At 39.6% G+C, this 25,645-nt stretch overlaps 1 protein-coding gene across 2 annotated transcripts in view; it reads right to left on the bottom strand.

Annotated features, from left to right (window-relative positions):
• Window positions 1-7,963: 7,963 nt before the first annotated feature.
• The window catches only part of SNX9 (sorting nexin 9), a 60,073-nt gene continuing 42,391 nt past the window's right edge, over window positions 7,964-25,645 (bottom strand). For both annotated transcript variants that reach the window (XM_087776115.1, XM_087776114.1), the window contains exons 11-18: window positions 25,365-25,468; window positions 23,401-23,504; window positions 20,611-20,688; window positions 14,777-14,853; window positions 13,718-13,807; window positions 12,170-12,284; window positions 10,578-10,669; window positions 7,964-9,237 (exon numbers count right to left, since the gene is read on the bottom strand). In XM_087776115.1, coding sequence (XP_087632241.1) covers window positions 9,190-9,237; window positions 10,578-10,669; window positions 12,170-12,284; window positions 13,718-13,807; window positions 14,777-14,853; window positions 20,611-20,688; window positions 23,401-23,504; window positions 25,365-25,468 — 708 coding nt within the window. In that variant the 3' untranslated portion in view covers window positions 7,964-9,189. The remainder of the gene's footprint in view (window positions 9,238-10,577; window positions 10,670-12,169; window positions 12,285-13,717; window positions 13,808-14,776; window positions 14,854-20,610; window positions 20,689-23,400; window positions 23,505-25,364; window positions 25,469-25,645) is intronic.

Below are 25,645 nucleotides of genomic sequence, written 5' to 3'. Positions count from 1 at the left end.
TGGAACCAGCCAGGGCTCAGCAGTGGACCTGAGCCGATTGCTGCTCTCTGGCTCTACAGCAGCGAGAAACAGCCCAGAGACCCCGCGCAGCTCTGCAGTGCTGTCTGCACAGCTGCTGTCTGCGCAAACTCCCTTGCAACCACCTAATGCAATGTTTACTTGTTGGTTGGTTGGGTTTTGTTTTTTTCCCTGTGACACACAATCCCCTTCAGGAAGGGCTGTTTTATTTTACTATTAAAAAAATCACTTAAGGCCACTAGTCATTTCTACTAGATACTACCACTAGATAAACCTAGCAGTGCACTCCGAGGGGAGCTGTGCCAGACAGACCCACAACCACAGCTTTTCTGAACTCTTCCCTTGTTCTAGGAGCAGACCCTCAATCCCCTCTGAAACCACTGCAGTCCCTGCAAGTTGCCCTTTTCTCATGCTGATTTTACACCACATTCAAACAGATCTCCTGCAGCCATCCTGCAGACTTATTTTATGGTGTAGCAGTCTTTGGATAGCAACCCCCTCTTACTGAGTGCAAATTTGGTTTACATTTTGGAAGACTTAAATCCATGCTTGCATTGTGGTTTTGTTTGTTTTGGATTTTTTTGTTGTTGTTTCCTTTCTGCCAAGCATTAAGACTATATTTATAAGCAGCAGATAGACTGGCACTAGTTCTTAACCCAGTGAAGTTCATCTATTGCTAAGTAAGCACAAACATGCTCATCCTAGGGAAGAAGTGTTCTATACCTACCTCCTTCCCAAAGTTTTGTCGGGGCGGGGGGGGAAGAAAAAGTCCTTGCTGTAAGTTTGGTAGGTGCGATTTGGAACCAGACAGAAAAGCGTCACTACTTAAACAGGGAAGACAAATGAAGAGTTTCCTTACTTCTCAACTTTCTTTGCAGGCATAACGAGTCCTGAGTGGTGCAGTCCTGGTGAGTGCAATCAGATGGGAACCTTCTGGGGCAGTGTCAAGCTCAGCAGCTCCATCCTAACAGTAAACAGCCTGTTTTATATGTTGCTATTATATTGCAACAGATGCTATGTTTAACTTATCACTTCTCTTCCAGCTGTTGAGTTTTTAAACAAAATTTTTACTGAGCTTAAAAATACTAGTCAACTAGCCAGGAACTTGTCAACAATTAGAAAACTGTCCCTCACCCCTGTATGGCCCTCATTTTTGAGGCACCTTCCCCTTTGGCAATAGTTTAACTTGGTGAAAATATTATTGGATGCACCAAGTTTTACAAGATCCTGTGTCTGGCTTGGAAAGAATTCGATTAAAAATTAAAAAATAAATATAAATAGATGAACATTGGATAAACAGTGGCGCTCTCTTGTTTTGGGCTTCTGAAGGTCTGTGTTTCCAACATGTCATTGGAAATTATAGTAGCAGGTTTTAAAAAGAAAAAAAGATGGGATTCTCGCGTAACCATTTTAAGGGGCTTTAAGAAACGCCAGTAGATATTTCAGATTCCTAGTACAGTTGTGAGTGCTGGTAGCATCATAAGGGGATGACATCCTTGCCAAAGCCCTCTGGACAGTCGTACAGAATGGCAAGACTAGCAGTTATGTCCTCCTGCCCTAGCAGGAGACACAGGGTCTCAGAGATGCCAACAAAGTGAATACAGTGCAATTTACATTAGGAGCGTAATAAATTTTGATGGGTCCAGAAAGGTCTAGATGAGCAGGCAATGCACAAGGATCACATGGGAGCAGGGAGATACTCTTCCCCCAAAATGTAAAGCAGAGAAGTAAGGAAAATGAAGCATTTAATCTTTTCACTTAATAGGATTAAGAGATGAACTTCTGGCTATCTAGATTTACAAATATTACAAAGAGCTGGTGTTTTGTGTTTGATACAGCAATATTATTTGCTAATTATTTTAACATCATTACTGTCCTAAGATAATTAATAGTCCTAGAAGCTGCTACCACTCTTGTATACAAAGAGCTATAAAGTACAACAGCTAGTGCCTTAACTAACCTAGTTATCTTGATGTAATTACAGATCTGAAAGAAGCCTGACATTTAGCTTGTGCATTAAAAGTACCATTATGTTTAGCATCCAGTTTCATCTGCAGCTGTCACTTTTTTTTTTTTTTAACAACAGACTGATTTTCTTCAGATATTCTACTGCAAATGGTCACAAAGAAAAAGCTTGCCTTTCAGTTCATCAAGGTCCTGTTTTCAGTCCTCTCCTTTGGTACAGAAAGGATGAGAGCCTGTTCTTCACAGTCCCTATTCTGTAAACTCCTGTCTGCTGTCCCACTATTTTCAAGTACCCTGTGGGTGACCAAATTCATTAGTCACTAAGGCATCATATAATTGCAGGTGGATGGGGGTGGATGCTATGACAAGCAATTTAATAGGTACTTCTTGCATGTACCAGAAACTTTACTGCTGCAAACCATCAGGAGCTCTGGAGTTAGGCCCCAGCTGACAGGGCTGGGCGGGGGGAGGCCTAAGGGAGGAGGAAGAAGCCGGCTAGGGGTTGGGGATTGCAGTTTTGAATTTGGGTGAATTTCAGCATCAAATTCCTTCCTCAGAATTAGCAGTTGGGTTCCATTCTCAGCCCTCCTACCTTCTTGGCATGTGACAATTAATTTGTCCCTCAGTTTCCCTACGGGTGAGATACAGAGAGAATACTCACACATCCTGGTACAGATCTTTCACAGCAAAAGGTAAAAAATACTTGTCCGTCTGTCCGTCCCTGCACTAACATTTCCTGAAAGGAAGCCTATAGGAAAAATCGGGTACATTGAGAGCAAGTGTATTTACTGAAACCACACATGTAGAAATTCTGTTTCTGAAGATTTCACCTGGTGCTTGCTTTCATATTGCTCTGGTCTTTCCTAGTTCAGGGCAGACATTGTGGGCACAAAGAAGTCTGAAGAAGCACAGTGAGACGCTCTGAAACATCAGACTGCAGCACACTCCCTTGCCCAGACACCCCCAGGCAGCTGTGTTGCAGTCCGAGGGCACTTGACCTGCTTTGGTTTAGATGATAACGTGATCTTCTTCCCCTAAGCTCAGTGCCATGTTTACATACACAGCCTTTCTGTGGGTCACCCCTTCACGTAAACGGGACTGCACAGCCCACCGACTCCACAATACCAGCATCAGGGCCAGCTTTCACTGATCCTAACAGCTGAAGCTCATCCTTTCTAGGTAGTCCAGCACGGAGGCGTTTTTCCCAAGAGGCATATCATAGTTGAAAGTGCGTAAGGGTCCCAAAGTGTAGTTATTTCTGGCAGGGACCCAACAGCTAAACAACATTAACTTAACCACTGCCCCTTCTCTCGTTGCTTCTAACCTTTGGGCAAATCTTTTCAGGAAAGCCTGAAAAGGAATGCAAAACCCTAAAGGAGACTTTTACCTTTATTTTTTTCCCTTTCCAGCGTCACAGACTTTCTCTGCCTTTCCAAGCTCTTCAGGCAATGCTCTTCCACTGCCCCAGCCAAGCCTCTTCGAAGTTGGACGATGACAGATGCTCTCTTCTGTTTCCCTCGCTCCTCCCTTCCCCTTTATCAATTCTGTTAGATGGTGGAAGAACCTGCCTGGTCACCAGCCCACTTGGCAGATCAGCTTTCTGTTTGGCGCCTTTCTTTGCAGATGCGTCAGCCCACGGGGGCTCGGCATTCGTAACTAGCACAGACGCTGCGTGTTCCTGTCTACGTGTATACAGATGTGTCACTTGTTCACCGTTCCTCGCTCTGGGCAACTGTCTTTGGGTATAGGCTAATACCCAAGGTCAAATAACTAACATACAATTCAAAAGAAACCAAACCACTTAATACTTCTTTTTAAGAAGTCTCCACAATCTTTTTATATTTTCTGTTATTTTTATACTCCTTCCATTTGACATTATTCTGCTGGGATTATCCCTAACCTCTTAGAGCTAGCAACTTAATCGCATCTTTAAAATTCTACTCTATTATATATTTTTAGGAAAACCATCTCTTGGAATAACAGCTCATCAATTTAATTGTTTGTTTGGGGAAAGACATGCCAGAAGATGCCAGCGAAGAGTAACAATTTTAGATTTGGATCTACTGAGATTTAATTGCAACAGAAGGCAATGTGAATGAAAAGTGACCTTGAACTGATAAATGTGCACTAAGACAAAATAAATTTATTAGCAAATAGTTTTAAAAAGTGAATAGTCTTTAAAGATGCTAGGTATAAGAGGACAACTAAGGGAAGCAAAAGTCTGCTGTTAACAGAAAACAGTAAGCATGATACACCACCTTGCTTCAGCCCTGACAGAAAAAGATGTGACTTTTACAAAAACGTATTTTAACAGGAGAATACAGCCACAGGCCAGAGTAAGGGAAGTGCTTAGTAAACATGAGACAGCTGGGTTCAGACTGACAGGGCTGGTTCAGAGACTAATCAAGGCTATCATGAAGCAAATAGTTGTTAACTGTAGATGACAAGAACCTAGAGTTCAGAAAGTTCAGCAGGAAGGCAGTAGGCACACTAGCAGGAATCTGAAGGAAGGCAAAAAAATGATAGTTTAAAAAAGTATGACCAATTAGGAAAGATTAAAAGGCCCAGAAGATTAAAAATAAGCAAACACATTTTTTGCCTTTATAAAACAAGGAAATTATGTCAGTTTAAATTCAGTATCCTAAAGATACTGACTTGTATCAAAGATCCCAAAGTCACAACTGATATGCAAAGAGCCACGGGGGGGGGGAAGGCAAAAACCAGCCTACCCAAGTTTGCTGAGAAGAATCTGTGCAAATGGTCAAATAGTCAAATATCCTCCTTTGACTGGAAGATTGGCCTAATTAAAAACAGGGGATATAGAGATGCAAATGGAAGGGGTTTAGAAATAATTTTGACAAATTTCTCACATTCAAATCTCAGAACAAATTCAAGAGAATGTATTGTAAATATGATGACTACTAGGTGTGCATAAAATGAGTTGAAAACTTACACTACAAGTCTATTAAATAAGTGGAATATAACATAAGTTTATTAAAAGCAAAAAAAAAAAAACACTGCATGACCCCAACCAGGTCTGGGTTGCAAATACAGATGGAACTGAGTATTATAAATTGACAATGTGGTTGGGAATTACATTTCGTTTGTGATAGCTGCACAAAGCTCTCTGTATAGTATTTGACCACTGTATGGAAGTTATGCAGCCAGGCAGCAACACAGCAGGGCAAGATGGGCATCAATACCATAAACCGATGAGCTGGCAGCGTGACTCTACTGGAAGGGCGAGAGCTACAGTCCTCATTCTGGCATGCATTAACAGGACTGGCATGAGCAAGAGCCCAGATTAGTTTTATGCACCCAGGGAAGAACGGTGATACACTTCAACATGAGGAAAGAATTATTAACCCAGCACGGTTCACGTTAAAAAGGTTGCTGAAGGCATGTGGTAAGACTTCTAATATGTAAAAATTCTTAGATATGTTGGTTATCTGTTCTAGTTAACAAAAACTCAAGCTTAAAGGTAGCATTTTGTATACAATTTACAGAAGTGATGATGTGTATAAGGGAAAGCTTTTTAAGTGATAACATGCTGATTTACTGGAAAGGGCTATGCCGGCATGTTGTGGAACCTCCAGGATTCCAAGAAAGTACGTACTTGTGACTCCAATGTCCTTTAAAATAGTATGGGTCTAACTGACACTGCCACACTACAGGATGGGTGGATTGGTCTCTAGCCAGTCTGTATGTTTCTAATTCTATGACGTTGTTTTTGTTAGGGATTCTTCACACAGAAAAAAAGTTTTTTTTCTGCCCAACTGGCTGCCTCTTCTGTTCTGTACTTGTTTGTTATTATATCAGTTATTAGTGTTAGTTTTATCAGAAGAGTTATAAAAATATATGGGAAGTATGTAGAGTGGAAAAACCAACCAACCAACCGAAGACCCCCCCCCAACTCACCTTCCCCTGGAGCATGCTCACACGTCTCAGCGTGAAGCACTGAGAAAGGCAGCAGCAGCAGCAGGATGCCTACCGAGTGAGCACTTTGCTTCCTGCGGACGGCTGCACACCACGGGGCCGTAAAGTCCTTTTGGCCAATCCAGACTGGCAGAGTGTCTGGTGTACGGCAAACGGACCCACAGCACAAGAGAGGCATCTCTTTCTTTACAAGGCGGTTAGTCTGAATTATTCTGCTGCACTAAACAAAACTAATTTTGGTAGCAGTAAAATTGATGTGTATTATTTAATCAGAATTTACAGAATAAAGTGTATGATACGGTACTACTTTGTCAAGTACTTTGTCACAGAAAACAGAAATTGCTCAGTAATGTAAAAATTTCAGTACTCATGCAAAGTTAGGCCTCATTATAGCATTAAAGACGACGACTCCTCATTGCAGTAGACAGTACTCTTCCAAAGACATACCATATATTGCCACAACAACAAAGTCTGCTGACGTACAGGTAGCATTCCCCTTTGTATAGCTACATTTTTATTGTTAAAGAATGAATTTGGTATTTTAGCAGTAATGGAATAAGCAATTAAAATTAAAAGTTAAAGCCGACAGCTAGGGCATTTGACATCTTTTACAAAGTCACTGGGATAACACCACTGTTTGGCTATTCCTCACCCTCAAGGAAAGCATAAGCCAGGAAACAGTATTAAGGCTTTTTGATACTCCTGAGATTAATTATTCAGCTATGACAAACACAATTCAAGAGGGCCCTGCTCAAGTCTTAATCTAACTTGTTATTCTTGTTTTATGACTGCATCTTCAGTGTGAAGCCCTTCTGTTGTTCCCGACTCACCCAACCTAACTATGCCACCATTCATGTCTAATTTAAAAAAACAAATACCAAAGACAATCTAATTTCTATTCTGGGTCAACACCATCCTGACACAAGGCCAGGAATACACAGTAGCACTGTGCTCTACTACTTATTTGCAGTCAGGAGGGTTCCATCAACCACGAGCTGGACTGACCTGAATAATGAAAGCTTACAACATATGCGTAGCCTTTGCTGCTTTGCAGTCACTAGCACTATTATACCGTTCAGTTGTGATGCCTGCTTTATGGAAGCCACATGGATGCTTTCTCATTCCTCAGCTGGCCGGTGTCTGTAAGCTGATGAAAAGCTATAAGGAGGGATTTGCCTCCTACTGCATCACCCTGTTAAAAAGCAATGTGATGATTTCAAAGAAAAAAATAAAATAGTCTTGTGGATATACATAAATATTTATTATCAGTTTAACTTCATTTTACTAGAAGTCTTTAAACAGTTTTTCTTTTTTGCCAAAATGTTGCATCTCTGATACAGTTGCTACTGTCATAGCTTCCCTGCACTGGGAATGCAGAGCTTACACTTAGATTCCAAAATAATCTATTCAAGATAAAGAACCTTCAACTTTAGTGCATACGGAGCTATTTAAAGATTGGTAAAAAGACCCCCCCCTTCCCCCTCCCAAATTAAGAGTCTGTTACAAAGAGATTTCATTACCAAAAAGTGAATATACAAATGCTAAAAAAAATGCTGGCTTGAAAAAGTGATTTCAGAATTTACTGTACACATTGTAACAATTTATTATATAAGCTGCTTCTACATGCAAGCAGATCTTACATTTGGTGTAAAACATTTATACACATTCTTTACAATTTGTACATATTTAAATGGCTGTATCAAACAACACTGCGCTATGGAATTTTGGAAGCGATCAACTAAAATTGGGAGGAGAAAAAGCCAAGGTTTATAAAACGTGAACAAAACCCGTGACACTGAAAAGCATCTAGACTTAGGCTTAGTCTTGTTTGGTTTGGTTTCAGGTTATTCAGGCAGACCCAGATTTTCCTTCTAGCACACAGAAGTAACACCAATGCAAAACAGAATAAGGCAACTATTCAACCAGCAGACTGTACCCGTCACTTAGCATGGCTTATTGGCAAAATGCCTTTTTAATTTTTTTTTTTTTTTTTTTTTTTTTGCTAAAATGGTTATGTTCTAGGCACATTTTAGCAAAACTTGCATTTTGGCTTTCCTGCTTGCTTATGGCATTAAATGAATTACTGTAGTTGGTGCCTGCTGTGAACAGGGTTGGTGGCGGCTTTTCGTTTTGAAAAGCCCAGGCCTCAGATGATATTTCAGTAGCATGAAAGAGGACGCTGGGCCACTTGATAAGAGATTACGATTAAAGCACAGAGTTTGCGTGATAACTGATGATGTTATTCACTACTTTTGTCACCTTTCAGTTTGCATTAGAAGGTAACAAAAAGTAAACCCAATCCAATAGCATACCATACTACTACATGAAGACCTGAGCTTAGTTGGAATTTGGGGACTTCTACTAGTTCGGGTTAGATGTGGCAGTGTCCCCTCTGCTCAAACACCTAAAACTCTCAGAGGGGTAAAAGGGAAGCTGGCCCTGTACGGCACTGAGGAGCACCAGCGCCTTATGGCTAACACCGGGGGGTGTCAAAGTGCTGGCATGGAAAACTTCTTCACACCTTCTAACTGGCTCTTTCCTTGTTTGTACTTTGTCTTTTTATACAGTGCATAGCGAGAAAGAAAGAGCCTGACATAAGCTCTGAGGTGGTGTGCTGCAAGTACAAGATTTAGTTAGAAGGAAAAAAAGAAAGGGAAGAATGAATTATATTTACCAGAAGTCATAACGGGAGCAGTATGCCATGGCTGCGTATGGGAAGCAAAACTTAGAACAAAGTGTTCATTCAGGAGATTACCAGGAACATGTACCAGAAACATACACGAATATAATTCCTCCTGCCTACTGAATCGCTAGAGAGCTGAACTGAATATAATGAGTATTAAAGTAATTTTCTCAAGCTTGTCTGCTTTCCCACTTAAAAAAAAAGATATAAATTTGTAACTCTGATGTTGATTAAGAGTTTTTGGAAGAACATCTGATAAGACGCAAGCCTGCATTAAATCCATGGCAACATATCAGTTTGATAATGCTGTCAGTTTAGGGATCTAAATTATCAGCTGTTTTTATTTAAATAATGTTACAAATGGGATAGCATTCAAAATAAGAGAAACTTATCTTATGATTTAGGCTGATGAAGTAAAATTTTAAATAATTCTTTTTTTTCTACAACTGATTGTTGTTGTTGCTGTCGTTGGGGTTTTTTTGGTGGGGTTTTTTGGCTGGCAAAAGCTAACAAGTTTTTATTGGCATTGCCCCCAAATCAGAAAAGCACTTTGGAGTTGTTCTTTATTGTTGACTATTCCTTATTCTCTACATCACAGGAAAGCGGCTGAGTGCCTGCCTCAGCTTCTGTGCAATCTGAAACAAAGAAACAGAACATATTAAATATGTAGTCACTTTACACTATGCAGAACTAAGACTGCAGGCTAAGAAATTAAACTAATTGTTCCCTCATTTTCTGAAAAACTGCAGTTCTCACTGCAGATTTTGCATAGGTAGGACTCTCAAAGCATTCCATTATAAAGACTTTTCTTCTCGTATATACACTTTCTGCCTTGTTTTGTGCTTTCACCACTCAGGTTGTGGTGGAGAAAGTATTGCGGGCAGGGCTGTCATCTGCCTATGAGGTTCTCTAGCACTGCACTATGCAGGAGGGCTACAGGAACAAAGCCAGATTTTGCATGAAATCCATTTGCCTGCTGAAACAAGGCCACACATCAGAACAGAGCTGCGGGGAGAGCGCAGGAGCTCTCATGGTAGCCAGCACCACACATGTGAACATGGATCTGGCCCTTGTACTGGGGGAGAGAGGATTGGTACAAGGAGACTGGTGAAGCTGCAACCAGAAGAACTGGCACAGACTGGACAAGAGACTGAAAGAAGGTGAGGAGAAACCTGTGCCTAACCCCATCAGATGTGTCAGAGAAACTGAGCAAGGTGACCTGATGGGGGACCTGAAGTTCTCATCCACTGAAGATACCTCTGAAGCCCCACTGGCACCTTTTACTGCTGTGAAGGGCAACCAGTTGCTTATATTACTCCTTTAAGTGATAGAAGTCAGGTTTTAGCATACTCAAGCTCACATGTTTTACCAGCGTATCATGTTAGAAAATTCGTTCTCAGGTTTCATTTAAAAAAACACAAGGAATACACGCATAAGAACAGTTTTAAATGGGAACTAAGGTTGTAGGTCAAGTGCTCAGAGTTAACATATTTAATAAGTCACCTAAACCACTGCAGTCCCCCATGCCCCACACTTCTATACATCAGGCTTTAAATCACAGCAGCTTCCCTTTGTCCTCCCATCCTATGGGAGGGAAGTTTTATTCAAATGGTTTATTGTTATGTTCAGTGCAGTAGGTCTTTCTTACTGCATATCACAGAACTAAAATTCTTTGTAACCTCAGTACTGGCATTGGAAAAAAAAATCAAGCTGTCAACAATAATATTTCTCAACACTGGTTTTTAGGTCTAATAGGTCTAACATGACGTAGTCAGGTACATAGGAATAGTATCTATAGGAAAATATTATTTTAAATCATTCTTTGTTCTTCTGTTTTTTATATGTACAATTCTTCAAATATGTGCTCTCTGGGAGAGGCTCATACAAAAAGATGATTAAGTACTATGAGTATTTCTTATAAAAAGTAGCAGCACAGTATGTGCCAGGAAAATGGCACTGAAATACTACACCTTACCGTTTCATAAAACTGTGCCTGCTGCTCCAGATACAGACGAATGACACTGTTGTAGTCATAAATCCGGTTACTGTGGAAGTGATTCATCTCAGCTGCAATTAGACCCAGGAGGCAAATTATTTAAGAGAAGCATTTGTCATTAGGAACAGTTTCACTCAATTCAGATTAGTTACTGTGCAACAAGCTCAGTGTCCAGCCCTGCCAGCATAGTTACTGTTCTCATGCTTCCACAACCTGTTGTGCCTGCAGCACTCAAGTGATGATGGAACTGTTCGTAAAATTGGTAGGGTGTCAATTACTCACTGCTAAAATACAGACACTTCCTGGATAAAGCCAGGTTCTTGCTACGACACTCAGGTATACAACGATTTGACAAAGAATACAAGCAGGATTTTCTCCTACTGAGGTAACTGCTCTTTCCTGAAGTGTTTCCAACAGAATTTGGCTAGGACATTCAGATTTTTCCAAGATATCAAGTTGTAAGCCACAGCTGTAAATATTTAGCTCAAAAAAGATGCAGCCAGTAGTGTTTGACCCATTCTTGACCAAGGCTGTTTCAGTAGAAATCCGAGAAACAGCATTACTGAATCCACAACACCTTTTACCACTTTCTGCATCTCTTGTCAGATCACAGCTTATGGCCAAAATAAAAAGGTAAATCTATTTTGAGGTACCAACAGAGGGAGAAGAAACATTCTAGATCGTAAAAGTCATCCTAGAGGTCTCTTCTATGATTACCACTTATACAGTACAGTCCTCTTGCATCATGGTGACCATGAAGAAGGAGGGGATGGGGAGTTTTCTTGTTTGTTTTTAAAGTCAATTTTGTGTGCTGCTCTGACTTTGTCCTGTAAAATACCGAGTACTCTTGGCTTTAAGTTGGCTAAAAAAGATCCAACCCCCTCAGTAAGGAGTAGTCCCACTGAAGTCAGTAACAGGACGCACTTAAGGGCCTGATATCCTTCAGGACTGAGCCCTGACTCCTCACTTCCCCAGTTTTTCAAATGCAGTGTGCTACGTCTCATATTTACAACATCTCTAACTTGAAGAGGAAAAAGTTCATTCAAAGAACATCCAGGAAATAAAGTCTTATCCACAAGAACATGAATCTCAACTGGATCATGTCTGACTAAACCATGAGTCAGAAAAACACTTCTGCACGGGATGAACTGGTTCCTGCACCACGGGCCATGCTTTTTCTTTGAGACATCATGACTTCAAAATGAAAGAATCAGTCTGGGGTGGTGTGTGTTTTTTATTGTTTGGGTTTTTTTGTTTTGTTTTGTTTTTTTTTTAATTGCATTTCCAAAACATGTATCTTTTGCAATAGCAATATGAGATTTGAAAGAAAACAACAGGCAAAATAATTGCCATTTTAGGAAAATCTAAGCAGGTCACCAAAAAAAAAAAAAAAAAAACCCCAACCAAAAAAATCCCAAAACACACCACCAAACCACCCAAGCCAAAACCCAACTATGCCTAGCTCTTATTATCATTCCTGGTAGAACAAAAGTCACAAACTTTGAAAGAGAATCTAAGATATGTCCTTCACAGGTCTACAACACTGCCATTTAGCCCCAAATCTGGTTTACCTTGTAGTGCATAAGCCATGGTGCTGACACGTTTCACCATGTTCTGTTTGTCTTGTGGTGTTATTTTACTGGTTGCAACTAATTTATCACTTTCCTTCACTCTTTCTATTGCTCCCTGTAGAAACCAAATGCAGAAAAATTAAGAGAGTAGTTTAAAAGAGTAGACAACTTTAACATCTTTATAGTCATCTAAAATGCTACTGGCCACATTTTGAGCTTGCACACTACACACATATATATACACACACACAATGACCGATTCTGCCTTCCTGCATTTTCACCCAAAGTTTGTTATTGCTTTCGAGAGTGCAAAAACTGACTTCAAACAGAGGCAGGAACGCAGTCACTAAAAAGGTAGTAATACATAAGGATATATACAGAAAGGACAAAAGAGACCAAGTTTCAAAATACAGCTGGCCAATACAATAGACATCCAAAAGCTTCAAACTATCAAATGCCTGTAGAACCTTATTTGCACATTATGCAAGATGAGACAACAAAACTATTTTCCAAGAGACTACAACTCATTGCAATTTATAACTTTTGATTCAGGAAAATCCTTGTGTCACATAAACAACAAACAAAAAGAAATGCATCCCCCCTCACAAAGTATTTGTGCCAAACAACATTCAAAAGACTCTATTTACACATCTCTTGGCAGTAGGCTTATGTTTTGAGTTTTAAAAACATTTCTTCTCCTTTTATGGTATTTCCCCCCCAGGATTCTGTGGGATGAAGGACCGTAAGTTGTCCTGAAGGAAGAATACACAACTCTGATATGCTTTTATCTTTGTTGCTCTCAGAAGTATGTTCTTGTTTTATACACTTAACACTTCAAGTGGTAAAAAAAACAAAACAAAAACCAAAAAACAACCCACTACTTGTGTACTTGTTTAATACTTCAAAATTTTTAGTTTCCTGAAATATGCTACAGCAGACACATGAACATAAGGAAAACTCTAGGGCCAAAAAAAAAGCACAATATCCAAAACTAGACACAATGACTAAATTTACTGTTTTACTATTGATGGCTTTCATATTACAGAGAATGAAGTGGTTGTTTTTTGTTGCTGGTGGTTCTCCCCCCCAAAAAAGTTAGCCCTATTCTCTAACATTAAAGAAACTTCTAGGCAGTGCATGATTATCTATCACATATCAGTAAGCTAGCCATGTAAGCATGTACAATTCTTCCTACAATACAGGTATGGTTTAGTATCAGCTACCATGTAAGATTCAAATACTACAAATTTATGCTACTGCTGTTCACCACACTGGGACGTGCAAGTTAACATGAAGAAAATTATGAAGCTTCTAGTGCTCTGTTATAGCAGAAAGTCATGATATTCTCAAATCTTGAGATAAGTTCTTGCTTCCCTCCCCTCTACGTGTTTTTGTTTCAAAAATCAACATGCCAGTTTCACAGAAACTTTCAGTGTTTCTGGAAGCAGGGGCCAGGCTGCTGCACAAATGCAGCGTACCATACCACCACTTTTGTTGCTGTAGATCTTCCTACTGCCCAACCCTTAAAAGGAAAGGCCCATCACGTACCTTATGAGCTCCTATGATGTCAGGGAAGCACCCAAGAAATCCCTTATATTCATGATTTGTTTCCATCAAAAAGTGAAGATCTTTCTTCGGCTAATAAACAAAGTGCAAGCATTAGCAGAAGTATCTGTGGCATGTTAACATCACAGAAAAGAAACTATGATGCCAAAAAACATGTGAGGGGAAAAAAAGGGAAGGAAAGAATAGAAAAACCCCAACCCAAAGTCTTAATTGTTTGTTTCAAGTTTTTCATATTTAAGAAGGTTCTTATTAAAATATAAGCTCTTTGGAGTAAGCCACTGAGCACCAGTGAGCAGATGCCCGTGTTCTTTGTTTTACTCAACACTAGCTTAGGAAGTGAGGGGTTTTGCCTCAAACTTCCACTGAAGAGGAGTTACTAGCCCTAGCAATAGCGCTATCAAGCAACAATCTCATTACATATATAGATATGTACATGCACAGGTGCATCTCCTTAGTCGCTGACTTGGAAAACTGTTTTAAGAACTTCTAGACTCAACCTTGAGATCAAGAGGATCTGCCTTTTGGAGACTTTAAGCTTAATACACTAAACATCAATTTATGACTTCAATGCTGACACCAAACAGGATTTATTTAAGCCAGATTTTTACTGAAGCAGGCAACTGCATGTCAAGACAATGAAACACAGCAAGATCTGGATCCTGTAGACATTTGGGGAATGGAGGGGGAAGGTAGAAACCCTATCCTTGCTTAAATCTCGTTCTTTTCTATCAGTAATGAAGACAGCTCACTGACATCAGAAAACAAACACGTTTAAAGAGAAAGTAATTTTAGTGTTTTAGAAACCAGAATGTGATCTTTCTGATCCAAGAGAAATACCCTCCTATCACATCCCCTGTAAGCTGACACACAGTAGAAAAGAAGATGAACGTGCATTTAGAAGTATTAAAAGTAATTTCATTTAACTGGTCTGCAGCACTAGCAGTTATGTTTTAACAGAAGAGAATAAAAGAAAAGTCTGAAGTGATCCAAATAGGTGATATGTTTGTATGCACTACACCAATGCATTCATAATGCTCCTACCTGATCTGCTACAAGACTGGCGATTTCTTCATAGGTTTTTCCTGCTTCTGTTATTGCTCCATTGAGATCAGATTCTCCTAAGAGTAAACATCCGTATTCAAATTACAGTAAGTCAATTACAGTAAGAAACTTGCCTTGAATCAAGGCAAAGTTCTAAAATAGCTTATTTTACAATAATAAATGCCTAGTCATCATTTTATAACCAGCAGTAATAAAGAAGTTAGAAAAACATTAGTAGTTTTTAATACCATTAAAGAACAAAAACTCTCAAGATCTTGGAGAAAATGAATGCTAAAGGGACCATGTAAACAATGTTCTACCATAGTACTAGCACTATTCACTTCCACATTTCATAATTACATGTAGTTTAAATACACAGGTATTCCCCTATACGGGGCAACGGGAAGCCTACGAGAACGGGAGGGAAGGGAGAATGAAGAGGGTGACACTGGAAGACAGACTAACAAAGCTGAAGAGACACCTGCTGTTCTGATTTTTAATAAATGATTTTCATACCTGATAAGCAGTAAGTTCTCCACGATGCCCTATGAGGCAGCGATGCTAGCCCTAAGCTCTCCAGCAGTCCCGGATCGTAGCTGTTAGAAGGTCAGAGAAGCGGAAGGAGGCCCAACTAACTTTATTGCTTGCCAGCAAGATTTCTGACCCTTTAGGGAACTCTTGGATAACATTTTCAAGCTGTGTAAGAACTGCTGCTTTTAAGAGTGAGTTTCTAACTTTCATCATCATATGAAGCAGATCAAAGGGCCCCACAAACTACACTTAAAAATACAGACATCAGCACAAATCCTAAGCTAGACAACACCACAAGCACTCGTAACACTGTATTACTAGCAGGACACGGCTATGTGGGTCAAAGATGGAAACAAGCCTTACGTTCTTCAGTTTTTCACGCCACTTCACCTTCCCAAAACACCACAGGTTTTTTCCATTCTTGCTAGCTTGTCCAGAGCATGTAGTCAACAGTATGAAAAGCAAATTGAAGTAGAGAAAGGGGAAGGTATAATTTGCAGATACCAAATATTAGTTTAAGAAAAAATGATTTTTCTCATCCTTTCAGACATGCCTTGATATTAGGCAGCAATTAGTCTTTTATGAACATTTTGTTTTTATTCTATGGACATTAATCAGTGACTTCATTGAAAATTACTGAACACTGATTTCATTAATGATAAATTTTAATATTAAGTACCTTCTTTTACTACAACATATGGACTAATCTATGTTAGAGATTCATTAGATAGGATTTCTTCATTTTAGCATGCCCTAAAGGAAACAAGGTAATGACTGAATGTTGCTTCACTTCTATCAATCAATTCTTACTTTCCATTAGACTGGTTTCATAAAGCCAAAAGCTTTGAGGAAAAGCTACTAATCCTAAGAACTATTAAGTCTAGCAACACAAACACTGCTAAAGAAATAGTTATTTTTCTCCTATTTGAGCCTGCCCGGATAAAATAAAAATAAAAATAAAACCGACATGAAATCCCATTGTGAGTCTAAGAGGTACATAATTCAGAAGATATCTTCACATTGTTGTAAAATGATAAAAAAATTTCAGGGAGATAAATTTCATTATTTCAGATAGACTTAAATAATTTTGTTATTTCAGAAGTGCCCATGTCTGCTCAGAAGTAATCTTGAGTAACCTTGAAGTAACTGCTGCTTAGGCAACTGACTCCTAGATTTTGGGACAAAACATGGTGTGGCTTTAGAGTCAGAAGCCAGGTTGGTCTAGATGTTGCTGTTCATTTCATAATGCCATAAAAGACGATGACTCTTCCTATCTGAGCAAAAAGAAAGAGGAGGAGTATGTACATTTGAGCAGAAAGAAAATCCTCCCCTTCTGTGCAGAACTCACTCCAAGGACCTTCATAAATGGGAGCTGCAAAGAATCCAGGCAAACCCTCCCAACACCGATCCTCTTTCATTTGGGGGCAGCACGGCACAAAGCCAGCTTGTGGAAGACACAGGGTACATTAAGAGTTTTTACTACTAGCAGAGGCATTCACACTCCTCCAAATGTACGGCTAAGGGATAGTACATTTAAAAGTTGTTCCAGACAGTGGATCCCGACAATAGGCAGGCACACAAGTGGTAGAAGAATATCTGCAGCTCCTCACACTGCATCCTTTTCTTCTACAGTCTCTTTTTCAGCTAGTGCCAGGGCAGCCTTAGAGAGTCACATTTCATCTCTCACCTGCTGCACCCTCCAAGGTCTAATACACGTTATCAGCAGCATCATGCCATGCTCAGTCAGCCACTCCCTACACCAGGCCACCTTGTTAGAGATCTTGCACGCAACCCACACGCTCACCCATCAGAGTAGCTTGAATTCCAGCAGCAGATTGCTTCCAATCACTGTTGTCAGCACGAGTTTTGGTCAGCTTTGTTACTTGGACAAGGCCAAGTTTCTAGCATTCTCAGCTTCTGAACCGATGCAAAGCTGGGAATGGGTTTCTTAACTCAAGCCGTGAAAGCTGAGCTGGGTCCCAGTGCAAGGATATACCAGGATGTCAGGGGTTCTTTAATCAACAGAAAAGCAGAAAGCCCCACACGCTGCTGACATTTACAACAAAATTAGGGCAGGGTGCATTACCTATATCCCCATGAGAAACAGAGAGGGCTTAAAAGCATTAACTAAAGGTAGTTGTAAAAAGACCAGCTAAAATGGCCAGTAATATTCTACAGATATTTAACCCAACCACAAGGAGAAACTGATATTTTCATTGATTTACAGGCCTGCATGCTGTCATAGGGAGATGAAGGAAGATGTAAAACTATGAGGAGTCTTTTGGAGATGTTTAGCAGAGCATCACTCAGCAGTTCAACTGCTTGGTAAATGCCAGTCATTACCACTGCTGAGGGAATACACCAGGCGTATTGAGGGAACTAATATTCTGTAAGGCTCGATTAGGGCAGCAGAATTATTTTTGTCAAAAATGTTTGTTTTGTTTTCTTTTCTTTCAAAGCATGTTTTAAATAGAATCCAGGAGTAGGAAGAAGATCAAGTTTGATGTACTAGGGAACTACTTGTAGCAAGACTTTTCTTGACAAGTACACCTCGGACTGATAATGTTCAGCACGCAAGCAGCTTGGAAGGCAAGATGTGCCCGTTGCTAGCTGGCAGGATAGTGAAACTTGCATGTAACTACCTAACAAAATTCCTGAGGGGTGATGCAGGATTAGGAGATCTTACTATGGTTGAATGGCATACCACAGCCATTCACGTTTTCTTAATATAGGAGAAAGACTCGCCCAGATTTGGCGCCACAAAAGAGAAGCCATGCTATTTAAGGCTGCGTCAACCTAAGAGCATTGTATGATGCAACAGGACAGGCAACGTAGTGCCAGGCTGCAAGACACTTCCAGGCATATTCTGGAACCGTCCAATATGCATTTTTGGACCAGGATCATACTTTCAAAGCATGTGTTCTTAAAACTGATCGGACAGTACATAGGCCCATGGCCAAGTTAAATGAGAACCTCTCAATGTGTCCTTAATAGTTTTAAAGGTACCCTTCCCTCTGCAAATACTGAGGACAGATTCCTAATATGCACTGTGGCTGGCAACTAACTGATAAGGCTCATTCTGCTGCATATGAAAAAGAGCTTGAGTGAGTCAGATTAACAAGTACATCTTGCCCGGTGCAATCTTAAACCTTTTAGGCTGGAAATCAGAAGAGAAGGCAGTAGACATTCACCACATATAATAAGGCTTTGCAGAGCAAGCAGGCAGCACTGATGAAAGAGGTAAGGACAGTAGATACATCCCATCCCAACTGTGCAAATGAACCAACTAACAGTGTATTCAGCATGTCAGGAGTCAGCTACCAGTAACTGGAAATGTTCGTGTCAAATCAGTCGTTGCAATCTTCAGCAGGCTATATGCTTAAACTTCCAGAACTCAAGCATTAAAAAAAAAAAAAAAATTAAGAGATCCCAACAGAAACTGAACTGAGTGCCTTTAAGTATGGCTGAAGGAGCCATTCCTCTTTACCAGTAGTCCAGAAAAATCATACCCCATACTCAGTCTAGCTAGTACTTCATTTGAAGGAATAGGTCCAGTGCCTTCTTTTAAATATTGAGATCAGGAAAGCCATATGCTTATGTCTCTTGCATAGAGTCTGCTTAATCCACAGACCTGTACCTGAGGCAACCGTCAAATGAAACTGTACACAAACAGCAGGCAGGACAGAGTGAGGGCAGCAGTGATGAAGACATTTAAAGCAACACATGCACTGCACTTATTCTCTCTCTTCCTGGGAACTCAAACTAAAAAAGCAAAGAATCCCATATATTATTAATTCGGAAAAAATACACTGGTGTACCAGTTATTAAAAAGAGCAGAATATATGGAATCAGGACAAAGGCATCAGTGGGAAGGGCATTTCCCTCTGCAAGATACTAGGGTGCAATCAGGTACAACTGGGCAAACAGCGAAGAGAAATACGCTTGCCTTGTTCCCAAGCATCATGGGATCTATTTTTTCATACCATTTGAAGATGCTGGAAATCAAATTGAAGCTTGCCTTCGTAAGGTTGATCTGCAATTTTGCATTCTAGCTTTAAGCCATATTGTTTTCCCTTTACCCTGGCAAAAGAATGCATGTTATAGTTCAAGCAATTTTCAGCCCTTTCTTAAGAATTCTTGCTACAAATTTTATCTGGCTAGGATTTACAGTTTTCTAACCCATGCTAAGAGTACATAATTATGCAAATCCCCAACTTGGTTCTCACATCCAAAAGTAACACTTTAGGCAACATGCTATGCTCCAATTCTAACTAAGCAGTAGTCATCCTGCTGAAGTACAGGACAAAGATGAGAACAAACTACAGGGACTATGTCTATTTCCAATGTTTCCAGCAGCAGAGAACCCGAGTTTCAGAAGTGGTTGCATTTAACACATGGTGTATGGGGCAAAAAGCTTTAAGAGTAAAAAGCAAGGGATAGATGAGTAGTCAAGAATAAGTACTGGTCAACTAAAAGTCCTAAAATGGAAAGATTTCAGGAAGCCTCTATGCTATAATGTTTAAGGTTTTTGAACAGAGCAATTTTGCTATTAAGTCTAGAAAAAAAAAAAAAAGAAAAAAATTGACAAGAGAATCCCAGAGAAAATAGACTCAATTAGCTCCCTCTGGGGTATGAGGAAATATTTTCCAGTTATCTGGAAAACATCAGCAGAACTTAACATATCAAAGCAGGATTTTAAGTTTGGCCTAAAGACTACGTTTTAGGAGAACTTTGAGCAACTGATGCCCTCCTTCTCCCTCCCACAACTTTCATACCTGACATGACAGTCTCTATTTTAGGGCTCTTGAAGGAGAAGGAAAGGTGAAGGACAAGAAAAAGCTACAGTAGCCAACCCTCCAGCCCACATAATGGTATACAAAAATCTTGTAATAAGTTTTCCATCCCCATGTGAAGTTGTTGTTTCGTGAAGTCACACAATAGTTCTGTGACAGGTATTTTCAAGGCCACATTTTCTCCCCTTTCCTTTGATATCACAAAAAAATGCTACAGCATATTTTGTCAGTCAGGCCAGTAACCGGATCATATATTAATGAGATCAAGCTAAACTCCACCACCACCACCACCCCACCACATGATTACACAGTGAGAGAAAACAAGATTGCAGACTAGAATGTAAAAACCCCATAATACACACAGGGAAACAAGTTTTTAAGTTTTTCCAGAATCACATTTGACATCTAAAGTTCAAAGAGGAAAGCATTAAGATCTTTGCCTAAAAATGTAGCATGATGTAATTAAAATATCTTTTGTTAAGTAAAGTACAAATGAAGCTGTAGAAGTACCTTGGTATCCACTAGTGCTGAAGACCAGTGCCAGGCTCTGCAACGCTTTTCCTATCTTCTGGTATTCCTTGGGTAGTGCTGAAAGGGGGAGAAGGATGGGGAAGAGAGGGAAACAGAAGCAAAAACCCACAAGGGTAAGTGAGGCTGAATGTGCAGCATTTCCAAAACTTGATAGAAGCAAACATCAAAAACAATTAGGTTTTACATTTCCTCTAGTGAAGGATTTACAATCACGTTCTTACCCCCTCCCCTGCTACAGACATTCCAAAACTGGATAAAGCAATTCCAATCTGGATTCTTGAAAGCCACAAACAGTTGGGGAAACAGTGTGTGACTGCTATAAAAAAAAAAAAAAAAAAAATCTCACTGCACTCCTAGCTCGTCCTCCTATGCATAGTGAGATTTTTTTTTCTCCTTCTCATGAGCAGACTTTATCCTCTGGCAGGGGGGAAGTGCTGCAGTGATACGGAGAATGGATCTCATTAATATTTTAAGAGAGGGGATTATTATACAGATCTATACTACCTAAACTCTCCTCAAATCATGGATTTTATATTTAAAGGCACTAGAAACCAAGATTATCTAGGGATAAAAACTGATGCAAGTATCTGAATAATAAAATTGTTTTTTATAATCTATATTGAAAGCGTATGCATAAATTGTTTTCTCACAATGAAGTCAATAAGCTGTGATTTATGAGTGCATTCATTATTAACACTTTGAATACCACCACCCCAGAGGCCTAAAAAGCAATCTGAAAAGTGAAAGCAATTTTTTTATAAGCTACCTATGCTAGCAGAAAAAAAAACAAGTAGATGTGCTTTTTGTTGTCAAACATTTGTATTCAGAGGATACACTGCCCACGTAAATAGCAGTTTTTTAGTTGCTCTAGCATCCCACACAATCTCATTTTCACAGAGGAACCCCTTTGTGCAGTAAAAACACACACACAAAAAACCAAACAAAAAAACCCTGAAAAATAAACCTCCCAAACCGCATAATTTTATTGATTATCTTTGATCAAGTTCTTGCCCAGAAGTCAGCTTATTTATGACAACTGGTATTTCTTATACAACAGGTACCATTCAGAGTACTAGCGTTCTGTTATCAGCCATTAACTTGTTAACTGAATCCCCAGTGGAAACTTCAGTGAAGAACGTTTGGTTCTTCTTTTCACTTGCATTTAAGAAGTTTCCACTGTCAGTCATTTTAAATATCATAGAATAGAATGCACGTAACTATTGTTCAGGAAGTGCCAAAAATACTTCGGACTAGGAGTTGGGACTAGAGCTGACAGGGAACTTGCAACCTAAGAGGCTACTGAAATTCTTCAGTTTTGCATGTCCCGATTTACCAGTCTCCTTTTTCTGTTCAGTATGAATGTCTGGAAAGTTAAAAGTTGAAATTTTCAACACAATCACATCTGACTTACTGCGTTTATGCTAATTAATTAATAACTGTGAGTGGCAGAAGAGTCATTCCATACCTAAACCACTAGTGTCATAAGTTCAGCAAGATTTTAGCAGTGAACAAAATACTGAATTTCGACTGTAAGTAGAAGTCACAGCCAGCCCTTAACTATGGTGGTTTTGATCACTGCTTCTGTAACTGCAAAGCAATGCTATTTTTCTAGTCTCATCTGAGGGACCTTATTCCTTCCCCTGCCCTCCACTTCCCCCTCAGTATCATTTCCTAATGAAGTGAGATCTGTACAATGTTAGAGCTGTGTCCTGTGTTAAGACTATTTTTGACCAGCAGGAGGGTCAGTGATGTGTAGAAGGAAACCCTCTTATTCAAAGTGGAGAAACATAAATAATTTAAAGTTCACATCCTACAGATACTAAGGTCTAATGTAATCACTATGAGAAGAGACTGGGCTTCTATACTTCCCATTACCTCTGGTCAGCCCCAGATATTCAATTACTGTTAGATTAGAAAGCAGCAAAGAGGTAACTTGGGAGATGTACTTACTCCCAAGTCTGGGGACAATGGTTCTAAAAAGAGGGGGGGGGAAAGGAAAGAAAAAAATGGAGGAGATTTGAGATTTATGTGATAGGTCTTTGGTCGCCAGACACTACAGCCTGCCCTGAAGTGTTTCTTATTATGATCCTCAGCTGTAGTACCTGCTTCCTTTCAATAGCTGCCTTGTGGTGGCCACAAACACTGAACACTGCTGTGGACTAGGAAATTAGAGCCCAGGCAGAGTCATAGGGACTTGGTGTGAAGTTCTGCAACCCTAAACATCTGTGGGAAGGAAGAGACAAGATAGGAGAAAAAGAATTGGGCTAAGGATTAAGTTAGAATCAAGTTGTTTTTTCTTTTCTTTTTTTTTTTTTTTTTAAACTCATTTCATCTTTAAATCACTCCTCCTGGCATGCAAGAATCCTAAATAAGGGGTTAATAAAATGCAATTTATGATTTCATCAAATAAACAGGTCTACTTTGCCCATGTCACTAAAATGTAGATAAATGACAAATATATGAGAACAGGTCCAACAAGGGCATTAGCTGCATTACTAGAATTATTTAACTTTTAATATTTTTAAACGTATGGGCAGGGACCAGATATTTCTGATATGAGAGAAATTAAAAAACCAAAACCAAAAGGCTTGCACAATTTATACTCTCAGACACTGAAAGCAGCCAGAATGCCATACAATCCTCATGATAACTTAGGATTTCCTTTAGTTTTAAGATGTGCCTTGAATTATAAACAACGAAAAACAACAACAACAAAAAGCTGAGAAAAGCAACACAAAAATGACTGCTGAGTTCAGAAGGGACACTTACGCCCTGTACACCTCTTCCAGTGCTCTTGTCCCACTGTCAGCAGCTCTTTAACTCCATCATCCATTGCTTTGGTGAACCTACCCACTGCATCACATTTCTGTTCTCTGTGGCATTTGGAAAAAGCAAAAACAAAAAGCAGTTTAACAGATACATTACACTAACTTTAAACACAATACTGAAATGTTTAGTAGTGTCAACTAGGTCTTAAAAAAAAAATAATCAGAGAAATAAATGAATTCCTTGAAATCTCTGCCATTTCACTAGGGTCAGAATTTCCCTCTTCAGATACAGGCATTTTTCATTCTATTCCCCCCCCCCCCCCCCCCCCCCCCCCGTTAAACACGTAGTACTAGACTAGCTAAATATCCTCCCCAATGAGGAAAATGCATCCCTAGAGCACTTAACACAAATAGAAGGACCCCACATTGACATGAAATTAGATGTTAGAGTAACAGAAGTAGCAACATCCATACAACAATGAACAAATACAAAGAAAATTGTTCCAGATATTTTAGTGAACTACTGAACAAGCTGGTTTATCCACTTACAGGCGTAATGGCTTTCAAGACTATGTTCATACACACTTTTTTTTTTTTTTTTTTTTTTTTTTTTTAACAGCACCCTGAGACGTTCCCAGGCACTGGAACACGGTGTGGATGTCTGAGGTGTTACAGCAGCCACCTCTGCAATGCTTGGAGACAGGCCCCCAGAACCGCCCCAGGCTGCCAGCCCCAGCCCAGGACTCAGCACCCTCTGGGGAGCGTTCCCTGCAGGCTGCTCGCCTGCCCTCACCCTGTTTGGGGACAAACAGTTTAGCAGAACATATGCTGGTTGTTCCCTGCCAGGGTTCTATATATAATACAGACTCACTCTCTCCTGCACCCTACATACAAAATCATCCCTCTGGTTCACCCGTTCAGCTTTTATATCACTGGGATATATAAAACACATCACTTAAGAAAAGTAGACAAGTTTGAAATCTTCACGTTCGAAGTAGAAGTGACCTAAAAATGTCCATCTTTTTTACTAGTACAGAACTGCTACCACACAGCTATTATATGCATCTTAATATGCACTGCATCACTTGGATAAAGGCTACACTGGGGTATTTCCAGGTGCAGGTACACTACTGCTTCGCCACTATAAACACTTCTATTTAGTTTATCCACAGTTTCAGACACAAAACATTATCCAAGTTTCTACGTTCTACAACAGCAAGCAAAGCATGTCATGCATACTACATATCTTCTAAGAAAAATGATTAAGCCTAAAGCAATGAAATAAAGGCTGCAGAGTAAATCCAGTGTTTCACTCTATGAAATCCAAAGGTCTACCACCAAGAGAACGATACATAAAAAAGCATATGTATACATAGCATATACATATATAAAATAAATATATCCATTTGCACTTCCAGAAGGATATTCCAAAAATGTAGTAACCCATTTAAAATAAAATTCGATAATTTAAGTCACTTTTCATTTTTAATAGCTTTCCATGGATACCAGATATTGGAATCTGTGTGTGCATTGTATACAAGTATTTTACAGAAACATTGTTTTCCTTGATGGTTCACCTACAGTTATCGTAAGCTACTTGGTAAGTCTAGCGCGCTTTAGAACTGTTCACAATTGAAGGATTAAAGATCAAAATACACCTCCACAGCAATATAAAGCATAACTCCATAGGATCTGCCAGTACTCTATCTCATCAACTAGTTTTGCATAAATCTTTTTAGGATCAGTATTCACCCACTGAAGTCAAAGAGACATCACATGGAGTTCCACCAAGTTTTGGAGGGGTTGATATGAAAATCTCGTATTCAAACAATTTTTCAGCTCTGCCTTGATGAGTACCTCTTCAAATCCATGAATATATGTGCACGGTTACTACTCTAGTTTTATATTAGCTCAGTATCTGTTGTATATCCAGATGCATAATGTCCATGCAAAAAGACACCTTACATTTCTACCATGTCTAAGTCAGGAGCTTCTGGTTCCATTGTAGAAAAGATCATGACTCCTACAGTTTCATCTTTTTCTGCCTTCCGCTTTCCAGTTTTCCACTCCTTGAGGAAAGAGGGGGGGGAGGAAAAAAGGACAAAGTTTGACCATCACTGTCCACGCATCTCTAAGGGCATGGACTTAAGCAGTGAATTAAATGTTTAGGAGAACAGTTAACCAATAGACCACCCATAAATTAAAACCTTTTAAATGAAAGTTTCAGTGGGGCCAAGGTTTCTTAG

The sequence above is a fragment of the Nipponia nippon genome, unplaced genomic scaffold (genome assembly GCF_047370975.1).
Source record: "Nipponia nippon isolate SJK-2023a ecotype South Korea unplaced genomic scaffold, ASM4737097v1 scaffold_4, whole genome shotgun sequence".
Classification (NCBI taxonomy): domain Eukaryota; kingdom Metazoa; phylum Chordata; class Aves; order Pelecaniformes; family Threskiornithidae; genus Nipponia; species Nipponia nippon.
Note: the sequence above shows the minus strand (reverse complement) of the source record. Positions and strands in the feature narration are given on the sequence as shown.